Source organism: Arctopsyche grandis, chromosome 8, assembly GCF_051622035.1.
Source record: "Arctopsyche grandis isolate Sample6627 chromosome 8, ASM5162203v2, whole genome shotgun sequence".
NCBI lineage: Eukaryota > Metazoa > Arthropoda > Insecta > Trichoptera > Hydropsychidae > Arctopsyche > Arctopsyche grandis.
The window spans coordinates 15,627,886-15,644,353 of NC_135362.1; the positions used below are offsets into that span (position 1 = coordinate 15,627,886).

General features: G+C 35.6%; 2 protein-coding genes across 3 annotated transcripts in view; one reads left to right on the top strand and one right to left on the bottom strand.

The window, feature by feature from the left end:
* Positions 1 to 16,468, bottom strand: part of LOC143915854 (uncharacterized) — a 121,597-nt gene that overhangs the window by 55,710 nt on the left and 49,419 nt on the right. The window lies entirely within an intron of this gene.
* Oatp74D (Organic anion transporting polypeptide 74D) overlaps positions 1 to 16,468 on the top strand; it is a 62,955-nt gene that overhangs the window by 39,112 nt on the left and 7,375 nt on the right. For both annotated transcript variants that reach the window (XM_077435768.1, XM_077435767.1), the window contains exons 2-3: positions 4,363 to 5,175; positions 12,125 to 12,265. In XM_077435768.1, the coding sequence (XP_077291894.1) occupies positions 4,371 to 5,175; positions 12,125 to 12,265 (946 nt within the window). In that variant the 5' untranslated portion in view covers positions 4,363 to 4,370. The remainder of the gene's footprint in view (positions 1 to 4,362; positions 5,176 to 12,124; positions 12,266 to 16,468) is intronic.

The window sequence follows — 16,468 nt, forward strand, 5'->3', positions numbered from 1 at the left end:
TTTTCTACCAAACAACGTGTTTGGTTGTTTGTGGATTATTTACCACATCATTTGTAGTGATATCACAATAAACATATGTAATTGGCAATCAGTGTATATACATATGTATGTTACAGTCCAAGTGTTAACTCTGGTTTGTTCATAAACATAGTAGTTTAAATGCTGACACTCAAAACACCAGGTATCACATAAAACTTTTGAGCTGTCAAACCCTTTGAAATGTAAAAACGCCAAGTATTTAAAAGTGAGATCCTATGGAAAACACATTAAAACGTTGCTGTTGTTCTCGTTTATGCTTACATTGTAACCCAGAGTAAGCATACATACTCAGATGATGGGACAAACGATTGAGAGTATTTAAACATATGCCTAATAGTTTGTGCTAAACCAGTTCGTATATCACTTTTGTGTACACTATAATTGGCCAGATTGGTTCGTGTATGAACAAACTAGTATGTCCATGAACGAACGAAATCTACACTTGGCCTGTAACATATACATAAATACTATACCGCATTTAGCGCCATCTACTGAATCTAATTAAATCAGATTTTTATATTGTTTATATGTCAGTATGTAGGCAATTTTTACTTATAATACACCCGATGAAATTTTAATCGCGTTTATCACTAGTTTATCGTAATAGTATTAATATAATTATTACATTTCTATATTACAATAAGGCATTACTTTATGTAATATAAAACAAGCTTACATTATATTATGTTTAACTGATTGTATAGTTGAGGTCAAAAGCCGCTTTCTCGTAAAACTGGCTTATTGTTATATAAATCGATTTTCCTTGGAATTTTTCCATAGTTGGAAAAATTCGGAGAAGTTTCAATAGTATAGGGAGCGGGTGGGTACGTGCGTCGATTCTCAACACGTGCCTTTGAAAAAATACTTTTGATTAATTTCACAACTCAAAATAAATAATTAATAAAAACGCCGAGCGATCGTCGTCTCGTGCATATTATTATTTATTTATATTTTGATTCTTAGCGCAATCAGATCGTGTTACTAATTTACATACTAGCCCAGTCATGATTTATATAATAATTTTGCATTAAATCTACAAAAGACGTTTTTATCGCCGCGTATGATCGCCGAATGATTAATGGTGTGTGTGTTCACCCTCCCCTCCGTTGGAAATCACTGGCTGCGATGTGTCACCGTTTTTATTTTAATTAATAATCCACGAGAAATTGCACAATATCGAAAAATTCGCGAAGTAATATTATTTATTATTTTTTTATGTATTTTTGCTGGTGTGTTTAAAAAAATCAAAATTAGCATACACCTAGTGTGTAAAAGTTGATGTAAAATATCGGACGTGTCAAAGTATATACTAGTGCTATATTTTAAATCGTAAAATAATACTCGGAGATATATTTAGATGTATTTTAATTATATTTTAGTTATCGGCTACGTCACATGCGGATTTTAGACACTTATTTGCATTTCGTGGTTCACCTTACCCACGTTTGACCGACCTTCACCATCTAAGAGTGTTATCTCTTTTTTTTTGTTTTAATAATAAATACATTTCAGGCGTTTTCAATGTTTTGAGTATAAATTTATAATTTTCGAAATGAAAATGCGTACTTACTTAAGTTTAATGATATTGAATTTTTCGGCCTACTTAGTTTATTGACACACGCGGATCTTTAACCCGTTGACCTAAATTGATCAATTATGCCTGTTCGGTTTTATTAGTGTTGATCAGACTTTCATTAACGACTTTAAATGACGTCAATGTTTGTTTTTGTGCAATGCATGAAAAAATTGAGAAAATCTTGTCACGCCATCTTCTCCACACTCATTGTGGCAATAATAACTTAATAAGCCACACTTGGTTTCACTTGAAGCTTTTATTTTTTCATCTTTTCTAAATTTCCATACTCTTTGGTTGCATACCGGTTGACGCTTGGGAATCTTCGGTTTAGTGGATTTTGCAAAATCGCATCGGAACCGCATCGGGCATCTTGGACACGACTGAGAAGCTCGACCGACAAGAAAGTCATTCGGTTGCTGGCAAAAAAATCGAAGGCCAAATCGTGATGTTATGAAGTGGCATTAGTTTCTTGACCTAAGAGCGACACCACTGATTCCAAAACTGTAATTAAAACCAACCAATCCCGTCAAGAATGCTTCGAAATATTTTCGTGGGATACAATGTCTGTTATCTTGGTGATAATAAAAAGCTTAGTAAAATAAGATTTTCTTTTCGATGTTTGAATTTATTCAGAATTTAAATTAGAGTTAAATCCACAGATAGCTTTCTAACAATCCAATTCGCGCTAACGTATTCTAATAGTGCAATGATTAGGCGTCGTTTTTTGCATTATGCATGCACTTTCACTCGAATTTTGTCCAATTTATCATTCGAGCCATCTGTTCGTTTATTTAGCTGTATACATTAATGGAATTTAATGTTAGCAAAAATATTAAACAAATCTTTGACGTGCTTGCGTATATTATATACACATATATATTTTTTAAATATATACATACATAGATAGGTATGTACACTTAACACTTTCAGTCTTTGAATAAATTAGGCCTATAAAGATATCATTTTTTTTATTATGTATCTGTGCCTCGTTTTACATTATATTATTATTTGCTAACCGACTCAATATATATGTACATACATACCTGATTTATTTATAATGCATTTCAACACTCAGACTTCATCAAAAATCTTAATATAAACATGCATATTACGTTATATTTAAAATGTACCAGATTCAAGGTAGATTAGATTAGATATTTTAAATTACGTTGGAACGTTGTTGAAATGTTTAAAATTCTTCCGAAACCAAGCTGATAAGCAAGTATTTATCATGTTGGTTCATGAACATACTAGTTTTTTCATACAAGTATCAATGTGGCCAGTTGTACTGTACACAAAAGAACAAATTGACAAAAGAACTAGTTTTTTCATATACAAACTATTAGACATAAGTATTCTCAATCGTTTGCTCCAATTTCCATTTTAAATACTTGGATTTTTGACAGATAAATGTTTCATGTGACACTGGGGGAGTGTTTTTGACTTTAAGCACTTAAACTAAAACCTAGTTTGTGTATGAAAGATTTTCATTTTTAAAAAAATGTAATAGTGTTGGTTTCCTCGATGAATTTGAGAAGAGGATCATCTACATATGACGGAACTGCTATAGCGGCTTCCGCAGTGGATGGGTTGAGTGATTGTCGCACAGTGCTTTCAATTCATATTTTGTAGATAGTCATTATGTGTAATGATGGTATTTGGTACTAATGTACAAAAGTTTGATCATAGGTGTCACCTTGGGCAACCTGTAGTGGCACATACATATGTATGGTCGGAGTTAATATACATATGTATAATGCCTCATGCTCATGTTACCGTTCAACATCGAGAAAAGCAGCTCTCTAGCTTCACCAGATCGCGAAACCAATTTAAATACTCTATTATATGATTTCTAGTGATAGGGTCCATTGTTTGAGAATCGAAAGAGTACAGAGAAGGTTTCTCAGATATACCTACATGATGGTTTACGATCGCTACCCTTGGTTCTATCCTAGTGCATACCTGCTGAGAGCACTAGGTTGTAATTCCATCGAGTCACGACGTAGAGTATATTTAGGGGAAATTTTTTATAAATTACTGGTTGGTTTTGGTGAGCAATCCTCAAATTCTGGCCGAATCGAGCTTCAATGTTCCCAGCCAACTCAGATACATTGGATACCGTATCTTATTATTTTCTCCTGGGGCACGTACCAGTTTGATGTTTTCGTGCCTGTTGGCCAGGGGCATCCAGCTCCTCAACCAGATTTCTATTAAATTGGATTTGATCTATAATATCCATTCGCGCTGTAGCTCGAATCAAATAATATCTTCCAGATTCGTCGTTCATCATCTTCATCATCTTGATGCTATGTTCCTACCAGGAAGTTCAAAACTTGTATGAAAATACTTTTAATCTGAAAATACCTGAAATCGTAAAACTGTATCTAGGCTCCTAATGGAGCTATTTCCGCAGTCTAGCACGTTTGAGAAGTACTGATTGAACGTTCACCTAGTTACATAATGATTCGGTAATGTTTCCAATGATACGCACGCGTTCTACAATTGGATTTATGATAGTTATTGGAGCAGCAAGCGGTGTCCGCGTTCGTTCGATCGATCGATACGCAAACACGCGTTGGGGCACCCGACAAATACCAAAGTCATAAATATTTATAAACGGTTAATTGCCAACTAAATACGATTTTTACCGAATGGCCAAGGTCGTCCACAATTGAATCGAGTGTCTATTCTAGTATATGGTAATTCATTGGCTTATATTTTTATGATTTTTTTTGCATTGTCGACAGGTGGAACAATGGGCGGCATCCAGAATGAAGACGTCGACAACATACGTCTTTCGGGGGAGGCTGAAGAGGCAGCTCCCAAACTTAACGGAAGATCAGGGGGTTGGTCACCTTTGCCTCAAAAGGACAATGGATGCGTAAATGGTAAAACGGCAACCGTAACGGGCTTAAATCTTGAGGAGGACGACCAAGAATCCCATTGCGGCTTGGGATCATGGCAGCCGAAATGGGCGCGCGTTTTCGAATCCACACACGTCTTCATGGTGGTATTTTTACTAGGCTGGGTATTGCAGGGTGTTTTTTATACATACTTCGTTAGCATGATTACTACCATAGAGAAGCTGTTCCAAATCAAATCGAAAACTACTGGAATACTACTGGCGGCAACGGAAGTGGGTCAAATATGCACGGCGCTTCTTCTCACTTACTATGCCGGAAGCGGGCATCGTCCTCGTTGGATCGCTTTGGGGATGGTCATCTTCGCCATCGGTTCTCTGGGGTGTGCTTTGCCGCATTTCATTTTTGGCGGTCGGCTGTTGGAGACCAGCCAGGTGATGCACGGTACCATTGACAACATGTCAACGCCTAGCATGCCTGGAGTGTGCCTGCATGGTCCCACGGGACCTATCAGATCTGTCGGGTGCGAAGGACACGTGATGCAAGAACAGGCTGCTCACTCTCACATGACGTCCATAGTAATGCCGATATTTGTGTTGTGTTTACTTGCTGTCGGCGTGGGACAGACATCCATCTGCACTCTGGGAATTCCGTACATCGACGACAATGTTGCCAGCAGAGAATCACCACTTTATATAGGTGAGTTTAAATTATATTTACATTGCCATACATCTTATCTAATACATAGATCCTAATCCTGTAATCATTATCTATTTTACAAATTACTTTTCTTGTTAGTACTGTTACTATTATCTTATTTTAATGTATGTAAGTGTTTAAGGGATAAGAGGAAAAAATACTCAAATATATTTAAATTTCTTATAATACTTAACAAACTAACACAGCTGAACAGGGAAAGTAGGATTCAAAATGAGTTAAGTAAAAGTAGTTAAGACCAAATTAGTAGGGTGAGAAGTATGATAAAATTGGTTGATGTAATGGTTACATTGTGGATGGAGTAAAGAGATTGAAATGGCAATGGGTGGGCCACGTGGCTAGAAGAATGAACAAAGGGTGGACAAAAGAAGTGCTAAAATGGTACTCGAGACAATATAAAAGGGTGAGAGGAAGGCCGCAAGAAAGATGGATAGACAAAATTATGAAAATGTATGGGATGAGATGAGATGACAGTTGCGCAAAACAGTGACGAATGGATATGATGAATTTGGATATGGATGATGATTTGAATCAAATCATGAAAGTTATGCTTTTAAAAGTTTTTATTTAGACTGGTGTGTGCCATTCGCCCATTTTCAGTTGGGTCATTTGTAGTATTTTGAACTTTCTGCGATTAGTTTGATGAGTGTTTTGAGGTGACACATAAGATAACTTAAGGATAAATGTAAACTTTGCTGAATGTTTGTAAATATGTATGTATGTAATGAATTTATAGCCCGGACCCAGAGGGTGCCGCGTATTGTTCAAATGTTGTAAATGCATTGTTAAAGGTTTGCCGAACCTTTTTTACAAAGGATTTACAACAATAGAAAAATGAGCGGCACCTTGGCTATCCTACCTCTAGTAATGATACTGGGAAAATATATAGGAGTTAATTTAAAATTTAACCAGTAGTATGTATTTACCATGTGTATTATTGAAATCGATAAGAAAATCGAATTATTTAAAACTTTTTCAATGCACACTGTCAAGAATGGAAAGGATTTTAGAAACTTTTTGATTCTGTCTACTGAGTCACTAATAACCAGTGGTGGCACGTGCATAGGAACTGCGGCACTGCAGGCGCTCAGCACCCTCAGAAAAAAATTAGGAAAAATCGCATTTGTATACATTTACAATCCTTGAATATAATTAAAATAAAAATGATTAGATATTTAACATACTCATTATGAATGAGTATGTCGAATATCTCAGTGCAAGTAAAGGTTGTGATTTCTCGAGTTTTTTTGATTCTCGAGATTCGAGAATCTCATTTTCTCGGAATATTTGAATTTCGAGATTTGATAATCTCATTTTCTCGGAATATTTGAATCTCTATTTAATATTTACATTTCTCGAGAAATCTCGAGACGAGATTTCTCGATCACAACCTCTAAATGCAAGTACGCGAAATATTTTTTTCTAGGGGTGCTGCAGCGCCGTAGTTCATATGCACGAGCCGCCACTACTAACAATTATGAATTTCCTAATGGATCATTTTCAAAATCGACCCGATAGATCTTTGTTAAAATCGACTCAATGTATCTTTGTCAAAATTGACTCGAATTTTATTAATTGCAATTAAAATGGAGTGATTTTTTCACTAGAAAACAAAATCAATTCTGACTATATACATATTATATGTATCTATCTTTATCTGCAAATGGAAAATTCTAAGCGGTATACTTTCTTTGAGATCTAGATCGCGGCAGCATAGTAACTTCTCGTTATGCCTACTTAAATGAGATTGGTGTTTAATTAAATCGATAGGGACTTTGTAGGCTGCATTCGACTGAATTGAAAGTTTCGACCTGCATAATTTTACGATTCGATATTGAAAGTCATTAAAGCTGCTTTCGATGCGCTCTATCGATTTAGACACGATGCACGCGCTGCACTACCTATGCACATCCACACTATTATGAGTCTATTTAACCCATTAACCGTGCTCACAGTAATCCGTTCCCACGTCCAATTACTCCCTGTGGTAATTACGACCGCTTTTAATGCGCTTTGTCGCTTTCGACCAGATAACTCAGCAGGGATCCTACGTTCACTATCTAGCGTAATTTATTACACCGGTCTTCATCCAACTGTGTAACTGGTTTGTATTGCGCACTCGGATTGAAAACCGACTCTTGCTTTTTTTCTGTCTTCGCTCTCGTCCTTCGGAAAACGCCGATGTATTATAGTATGCGGGTGTAATGTTATACTTGACCTTATTCTTGTACCTCCTCGATTCGTTATCAGAGTACCACTTACTCCCGGTGTCGAATATCTGCAAAACAGGTGTAAAGTTAGTGCTTCGCATGGGAACTTGCATCCTATACGGTCCGATCCGGTCCGATCCGGTCGTCGTCTCAATTAAAAGCCTGTTTTCTCGTTTTTTATTCGGTCAATGTCAGTCGTTTGGCTATTGGCGATGCTCGAACTGATCTAACCTATCCAGGCGTTTAAATTGAATCTATTCATCGAGCCGGGAGTATTCTATCTGTCATCTCCTGCCCTGTCATTGGTCGCTTGTTGTTATGACTGTCTTCTCATTCGTTAGAATGCATTTCTAAACGCTTCCTATTGGTTGATGTATGTATGCATTGAATACATTTTCCCCTTGATTATATTTCCTATTATGTCATTTGAATTCTGTTTACTTAGGCATGTGTTTAGGAGGGGTGGTGTCTACATATATGTATGTATGTACGTATATGCACATGTTAAGCAATATCTTGTAAATATTATGAAGGGTCCTTTGAATTCGAATTGTTGTTATAATTAGAGTACGGACCCAAAAGGCGCCGCTCATTGTTCAATTGTTATAAATGCTTTGTAAAAAAGGTTCAGCAAACCTTTAACAATGCATTTACAACATTTGAACAATGAACGGCACGCTGGTTATCCGGGCTTTAGACTTATAATACTTGCAATCAGGGCTATGGAGTCGTGAAAAAAAAACACGACTCCGACTCTGACATTTTTCCACAACCAGACCCGGATTTTTAAAAAAAATAAATTTTTTCCCTATTTTTACCACTGGGTTAATTGTCAAATATTTTTGAATTACCAATACAGGGTGCCGAATACCTACATACATATGTATGTACATGCATGTATAGCAAGTTTTACAAATGGAATATGTAAATACATCCTTGCCTCGATTTAATCTGTTTTCATATGATTTCAAAATCTGAAGTGCATTTTATAGTGATTTATTGACTATTGTGAATATATGTAAAGTTATCCAATTAGCCACTAGAACAATGAAAAATGAAGTGGAATCGACACAGTAAATATATGCAATATACGTATGAAGATACATATAATAAAAAAAAAATAACCAAAAATTTTACAGATTTTTGTAACAGTATAAAGAGTGTTCTTTTGATTTATAAATCTTGAATATTTTTACTGATAAATGATAAGAACTTTGAAAAAATACCTTTAACGGATATAATTCACGTACATACATATTTATGTGTTTTTCACTATATACATTACAATCAGCTTGTATTTCATTCGATAGAAAAGCAGTTTTAGCAGTCCTCCCATTTCTTACTGATAACATTGACTTTGGATGACTACTAGCGTCATCGCTCGGCGTCTTCTGACCGTGACCCTGTTACGATGCACTCGGTCGTCTGTCGACCTTCATTTTTTTTGCTTTTTAGTTTTTGGTTCGCGACGCATTCATTGCAGTCTAGACGTATCGATCTCGACGCGTTCCGCTCCATTATTGAATCGCATCCAGGACAGTTCATAGGGTAAAACAATAATTGAATTGACCGATGCGTCCACAGGATGCACTAAAGCTTTTTCGCCTATTAAATTAAGTGCGAGCCGCCACTGGACGACCACGGTCCGACGGTCTGGTGACCCCTGCTCGAAGAAAATTAATCGCCGTCTAATTTGACAATGAATTTGTTTATTCCTGACAGTGATGCAATTTTTTGCAAAGATGAGCCTAAATATCTGAGATTTAAACCTTTCTAATGATCTTTCAAAGCACATATCTAATGCACTTAAAGAAGTATGAAACGCTGTATGTTCGGTAAAACGAGCGGAGATGAGAAACTGAATACGTGGGTGAGAAGTATGACAAGGGTGGTTGATATAGTGGAAGAGAGTGGAGAGATCGAAATTGCAGTGGGCGGGTCACGTAGCTAGAATAATGGACGAAAGTAATGCTTGAATGGTAACCGAGAGAATTTAAAAGGGTGCAAGGAAGACCACAGGGGAAAATGCGTGGGATGAGATTAATGAGAGTTGCCCAAAACAGAGACGAATGGAAGCCTGTTGAAGAAGCCTTCATTCTGCAGTAGATGGCGAATGGCTGTAAATAATGATGATACCAGTTTGACTGCCGCCAAAATTTTAATCATATTAATCCATGTCGTCTTCTGCTGTTTTTTAAATAATAATTTAAAAGACTTCGTATAGCTTTTCTTCAAGCAAATTCATCTTTCCCACTGTATTGTATTTTCATTACAAGCTTCTTTTCTACTGCTAGTAAGTTCAGATTTTTCAAATAATTTTATTAATAGTAAAGACAAATTGTATACATTTGAATTATTTCACTACTAAAAATATTTTTCTTTGATAGTTCAGCAGCAATGCTCAAAATCGAATATGTGATAAAAATAAAAATTATTTAATAATAGTCAATGCCAAAGATTGATCAGAAATATATTTGGTTTTTAATTAGATACAAAACTATGGTATTCTGTGGATCTTGTGACGCATCTCTGAGACGCGATTCGTCTCATGAATAAATTGAATCCGTCTGTCTGGTTTTTTCGTGCTATAAACAAAGGTGTCTTCGTATGCATTTTCGAAAAATTATTGTGTTGCTTTAATTATGCGGCCCATACATACGTATGTGAGATGCTTTTTAACATTTTTTTGTACCGTTCATTCATAGGCTAATTTTAGTACAGTTCGAAAAGCGCAGGCGCTTAGATTAAACAGGGTGACAATATCAAAGATAAAACACGCGAATGTATATTCCGATAGCGATAGATAACCTTTGATAATAAAGGTCAAACTACGGAACGTCTCACTAGGTGTATATTGACCCCACTTCATTTTATTTGCTTTCCTCCGTCTGTGTTTTCTTTATCATAATGCACATCGATAAAAAATTCTAAATTGCATGTACATTTTTAGCGGTGCGCAATTTTGATGGCTTTATTGTGCAATTTAGATGGACACATTGACGACATTCAAAAATTGTCTACGAGTCGTATGCAATTGTCGTATGTATAAATTATCCATGTGCAGTGAACTTCCGTAGTCGTATGTTCATGCTTTACACTCGTGTTGGTATTTTTACTATCACTACTTATTATAGTAACGTTTAAGAATGTCATTGAGGAAAAGCACACTTTCGTCCAGTATGTATCGAGAAAACTATGAATCATCACTCGTATTTCAAAGTACATATACATATATATATATATATATATATATATATATATATATATATATATATATATATATATATATATATACCTACATAGTTGTACTCGATGAGGTTTTCAATATGCTAACCGGAAGTATTGATTCTTATTTTTTACCAGTGGCGTAGCTAGGAATTTTGGACCTTGTCGTGTTTTTTAAAAATATGAGATGAAATAATTATAATTATTTGTTGATAGGACTATAAATATAGTAAACTAATGGTTTTACCCGGCTTCGCTTGGTATTTTTAATATAAACCGCTTAAATATAGCTGATTTCATAGTAAACATTCATTTATTTTTTTAATTTAATTTATTTGAATCGAAAAAATATATATTTAGCGACAGTCAGCTGAAATTAGAATCTGAAACCGGAATTGAAAAAGGAATTCGAAACCGGAACTGAAAAAGGAACTCGGAACCGAAACTAAAATTGGAATCCGAAACCGCAACTGAAATCGGAATTGAAAATCGGAAATGAAATCGGAATCGAAATAGATATCGTCGTCATAGAAATTTAGATTATTCGATGGCGTCACGGATTCTACGAACGAAAACTTCCATACAAAATCTCTTTCCAAATTATACATATATTAGAAGATTTAACTTAACTGACCGATTTTAAAAATTCTTCTTTCTCTATTTAAGGTTTTCAAAATCACTAAGTTCCATTTTTGACTATTGTTTGTGTTCAATAGCTAGCAATGTGAGATTACTTAGTCTGGAATGTCGCAGTTTTTATAATTTTTAAGTTACTAATAATTATATTTTTACAAGCTTATTATTAGTTTTGTATATGCAAGTGTTTAGCTCGAGTCATTTTTATTATTTATTTAGGTATTTTTAAGTCGGGAAATGATGAATTATGTACGTACGTATATTGAGTATATGTATGTATATAATGTATGTATAAATTTAGGCCCGGCTAGTTATTTAACCAGAATTCATTTCTAAAAAATGTATCAACGAATGAATAGTCAATTTCAGACGAAAAATCGTCGTTTGTTTTGATTCACTTCGATTCAACTTTTTTTGTGAAATTAATTAGGCATTTACAAAACAATTTAAGATAAATAAGTACTCATTAATAAGTTGAACTTTGAACCAACTCGTATTTTAAATGTAAATTATTCAAGATTTTTATTTCGCACCATCGAATAGTGATTGGTCATTTCCAAATGTCAATTACATATACAAACATACGAATCATTTCAATGAAAAAAAAAAGATAACCATTTATAGATTTTAAAGGGTTGATACCTTTAATTATTTTCTTTTTTAATATTATATTTTTAATCTTAATTGGTAGTATGATCCTTTTGATATCGACATCGTGAGTCGTCCCAATTTGAGTTTCAAACGATGTGACGGCTATAAAATTTGATTTTTGCTCTCGATTACGTCCTGCGTATTTTTCAATGTGTGTTTTTTGCTTCAAAATTAATTGGACTTAAACTTTATTTACTTTCTTTTTGCAGCTATAACTATTGGCGTGCGGATCATCGGTCCGGCTCTTGGCTTCATCCTGGGTTCATTCTGCACTCGGGTCTACGTGAACCTGTCTGAACCAGCTGGTCTCCGACCTACGGACCCTCGGTGGGTCGGAGCTTGGTGGCTCGGTGAGTCTTTCATCTACCAACCCTCGTCAACATTCCACGGCAACATATCCAAATTGGCATATAATAAAAATAAATATGTTTTAAATTCTAAAACTTCAATGAAACTTAAGTACCATTGTGTTATTAATTACGCTCTGATGACCACATAAAGTGCGAGTTGTTTATAGATAACACTTTTTAGTCGGTGACTTTTATTCTGCCTATCATTTATGAGATAATTGCCAGTAATAATAAGATTGCTTACACAGTGTTTCATATCACAGCAAAATTTTCACTTCAGCTATCATATAGTCTTATTAGAAATAATACGGTTTTCAATGTACTTAAAATTCTATGATTTAAACTAAACGATTGTAATTTTAGCATTATTCTCTTTGTAACCTTTGACTTGCCGTCGGCATTTAGTTAATTTGTTAGTAATGTCATTTAGTCATTTAGTTAATGTGTAAGGCTGCAAAAATATTAATCTTTTAGGACATGTACATACATATTTGAACCATAATCTAAGACGTGTCTATGTCGAAATTTGGCAATATCAAACTAAGTATTGGAAATAATTATCATATTTTTAGTGCTAGAAATGCTTGTCATTCAATATAATAATGCGACATACTTTTCATCAATATGTGACAAAATGTAAAAATTTGACCCAGGCGCAAACACACTGAATGACGGTACGGGCGCGTTCTTGGCCTCCTGTGGTGAAAAAACCATGGGGGATTGTTTTTGACAAGTTTCTTCTACATTTCTTCTGTGGGAATCACCGTCATCAAAAAATTTCAAATCCATATCCGTACAAAGATCTTAAGCCTGAGTGCTATATTATATATTATGCGCGCTACCGTTTTTTTGCATGCGCTTCTGTGTATCTGCGCCCTTAAAGTACAGCTGCTTGTCCATATTTATTCAAGATTTAGCGATTCGGTATCTTGTCAAGAGTTGGAAAAAAAAATCCGTGTTCATAAACTCGTACTATGTAATGTTATAAAGCTGATTCAACTTATTTTAAAACATTGAAGTCTGTATTATATACATTATATAAGTATAATCAATCTCTTATCTTTTCATTCAAGCTTTATGATTCAAATGTTTGTCAACAAATATGAAGATAACGGTTTTAGACTTCTGAAACATGATTTAGCATCAACTTCTTTCATGTTTATAATATCTTTTGAAAAAGAAAGGGTTTTTTTTATTGTTAGCTTCGTAGAAACACATTTTTTTGATCTCTTACTTTGAACACTTTGTTGGAGCGGTGTATTATTTGTCATATTTCACACACGGCGATCTCACACACGACAATCGTTGCCTCAAAAATCGCGAATATGAAATATCTGGCAATTGTGTTCTCGTCAGTGTGATCGTTCGCGTGGGTTACCCTCGGTGGGTGGAATTTTCGATTGCCAGATATTTCGTGGTCGAGATTATAGTGACGTGTGCGAAATAGTCACCGAATCGTCTAGTTATAGCACAATCTTGCCAAAAATCAAAGCAGCATATCACCACACAAGCAGTTCTAGTGTCCACGTTATGAACTCGTCAGATTTGAAATTCTGATGATTCCATAATTGAGTCGCTTTCGGATTATGCCAGCGCCTAGATGTCTGTCACGAGCGCGCACGCTCGCAATAAATATATTTGACTTTGAGTGTTGAGATGGAGAGTTTCCCCCCTAGTTAAGTGGTGGTCATCAGTGCTGATGCGGAACCGCTTTTTCCGCGGCAATTGGATAAGTGGTCCCTCGGCTAGATGACGATCAAGTGGCGCAGCTTCCTGCCGCGGCGTCAATTTGCGTCTTCGTGGTTTTTAAACAGAACCACTTGAGGCGATCATAAATTCGGCTCCACGCTCCACACTTGTGACAAAATAGGCAGCTGGCGGATCTACATGTACACACGTTGCATATGTGCATGAGGAAATGCAGTATCGTCTATTGCACCGGCCGAAGAGTGGTCGGACAGGTAAAATCGGCCGTGCGGTCGTTTGTTGCGCGCTCGCGCTCACCGTCTGTCCTATTAGACATTGAAATCACGCAGCGGTCAAAATAATTTTGACATTGCATTCTTAGAAGTCATTTGCATTAAAAAAGTCACAATTTATTTTCTCGTTTTATTTTGGCGTCCGTGGAGACGGGCCAAGCTTGTCTCGCGAATACTATACTGATTTTTCCGACGCGTGCGTGGATGCGTAAACGTATTTGTAAAACATTCGTTTAATCGGTGATTATTATCTCGTGTAGGGAATCCGAAATATTATTATTATCAAATTTCCACAGAAAGCCTTATCTTAGTTGTTTTTATTATGCAGCTATTTCATGTACGTACTGGTTAAATCTGGGTATTGATAACACACTAAAAAGTGCGGCACGGCACGCCTAGGTAGACTTCAGCTGTGATATGCGTATTTTCATGTCATTATTAATTCATACGATTTTATTATTACGACAAGTTTCCCTTACATTTCTTCAAACATGGGAATCACCGTTATCGATCTCAGTCAAACACTATGTCAATACAAGGATAAAATATCACCGAAAACACAACAGGGGTGAGTTTTGGGAAGGATCGCGACGGTACAGAATAGACATGCCAGTGTTTTTTTTAACTATCTTTAAAGAAACACGTGCTGCGTACCACTCTGTGTGCCTGCATCTGTGTGTACTGCACTATTATCTATTAAATGCACATAAATATAATATAATTTTATCTACTAAATGCACATAAAATTAAAGAAATTGTATTAGTGAGAAATGGTAGTATATCATAGATTAGTCAAATTGCTCGGCGTTGCTCGGGTGGGTGAAATTTTTTCAAGAAAATTCGGTATACTAATTCGGTATAGTAATCTCGCGCTCGACTACGTACTAAAGCCATATATGTACATTTGAGTATAATTATATATGTGTATAGTATACCTGATTTGGTGGTTCTAAATTGAAAACTGTACTTTAGCCCAACGAACAAATATACAAAACGTGTTTATTTGTCGTACTCGTGTTTGTTTGCTTGCTATTTAGTTAATAAGAATATATTTTTTTATAATAATAGGTGCATTTCAGTGTTATATTGATTCGATTGTTTTTACTTATTTATATATTCCCAACATTGTTGTTATAAATTTTGAACTAAAATTGGTCGTTTCTTTTGTTTGTATAGAACTCAAAAGTTTCCGTCAAAATTGTCTTGTCGGAATTTATCCAAGCAATTAATTGCCCCTCATCATTTTGCATTTTGTCTTGCATTGAAGATGTCAGAAAAAATACCTTTAGCAAAATTTTTCAACATGCAGAAAACAACGCTTACAACAAGTTAAAAAAAATGCAATTTAATGGATTTAAGCATGTAATTTTTCCATTCAGTATGGAGTTTTAGTTGATTACGTACATATGTACAATAGGTAACGTTTATTCGTATATAATAAAAAATAAAGTTAATATACACAAACGTTTTCAGATAATGTAATCTTGTACATTTACATAGAGGTCCAGCTTTTGCAAGACGATATTACATATGTACCTACATACTCATCAATATTTCTTACGGAGCGTAGGGTACATTGCATATGTACATATGTGCATATACTGTACGATTCAAAACTATTCATTGCACAATTGGCACACCCAAAGTGTGTATGTATGGCAAACAATAAACACAATGCATTTTAACACAAAAGTATTCTTCACAGCAGATTCGATATGCCTACAGTGTTGGTCCTTCAGTACTTGAATTCGGACTACAGGAGCGGTCTTCGTCTATGTTTTATGTACAATATATATATATATACATATATACCTGTACATATGTATGCATTTTAAAGAGCAATCGCAGGCGAGGAGTGGCTGTGACGAAACAGTGTCCGCGGGTTCGATGCCACGACCAACGCGTGCGAAAATGCACTCATTCACCGTCGTTCACGGGATTTTCTTGGCTCATCTTCTCGTACCTGCGTCACGTCGAATCGTCTGCATTGTTGACCTGCACCGCGTGACTCAACCACTGACGCGGCCTCTGCCACGGATTCTCTAACTTTTTTCAAATGGTGATCTGAGAACTGTTTGAAAATTACATCGGTCGAAGCCGATTCATCAGCTGTATTTACGTGGAACTACTATGGATATGCCCAAGCTTTGAGCCCGGCCACACCGGGTGACTTGCGGGCAACTCTCACGCACAACTTGCGGGTGACTTTGTTGCAACTCAAATG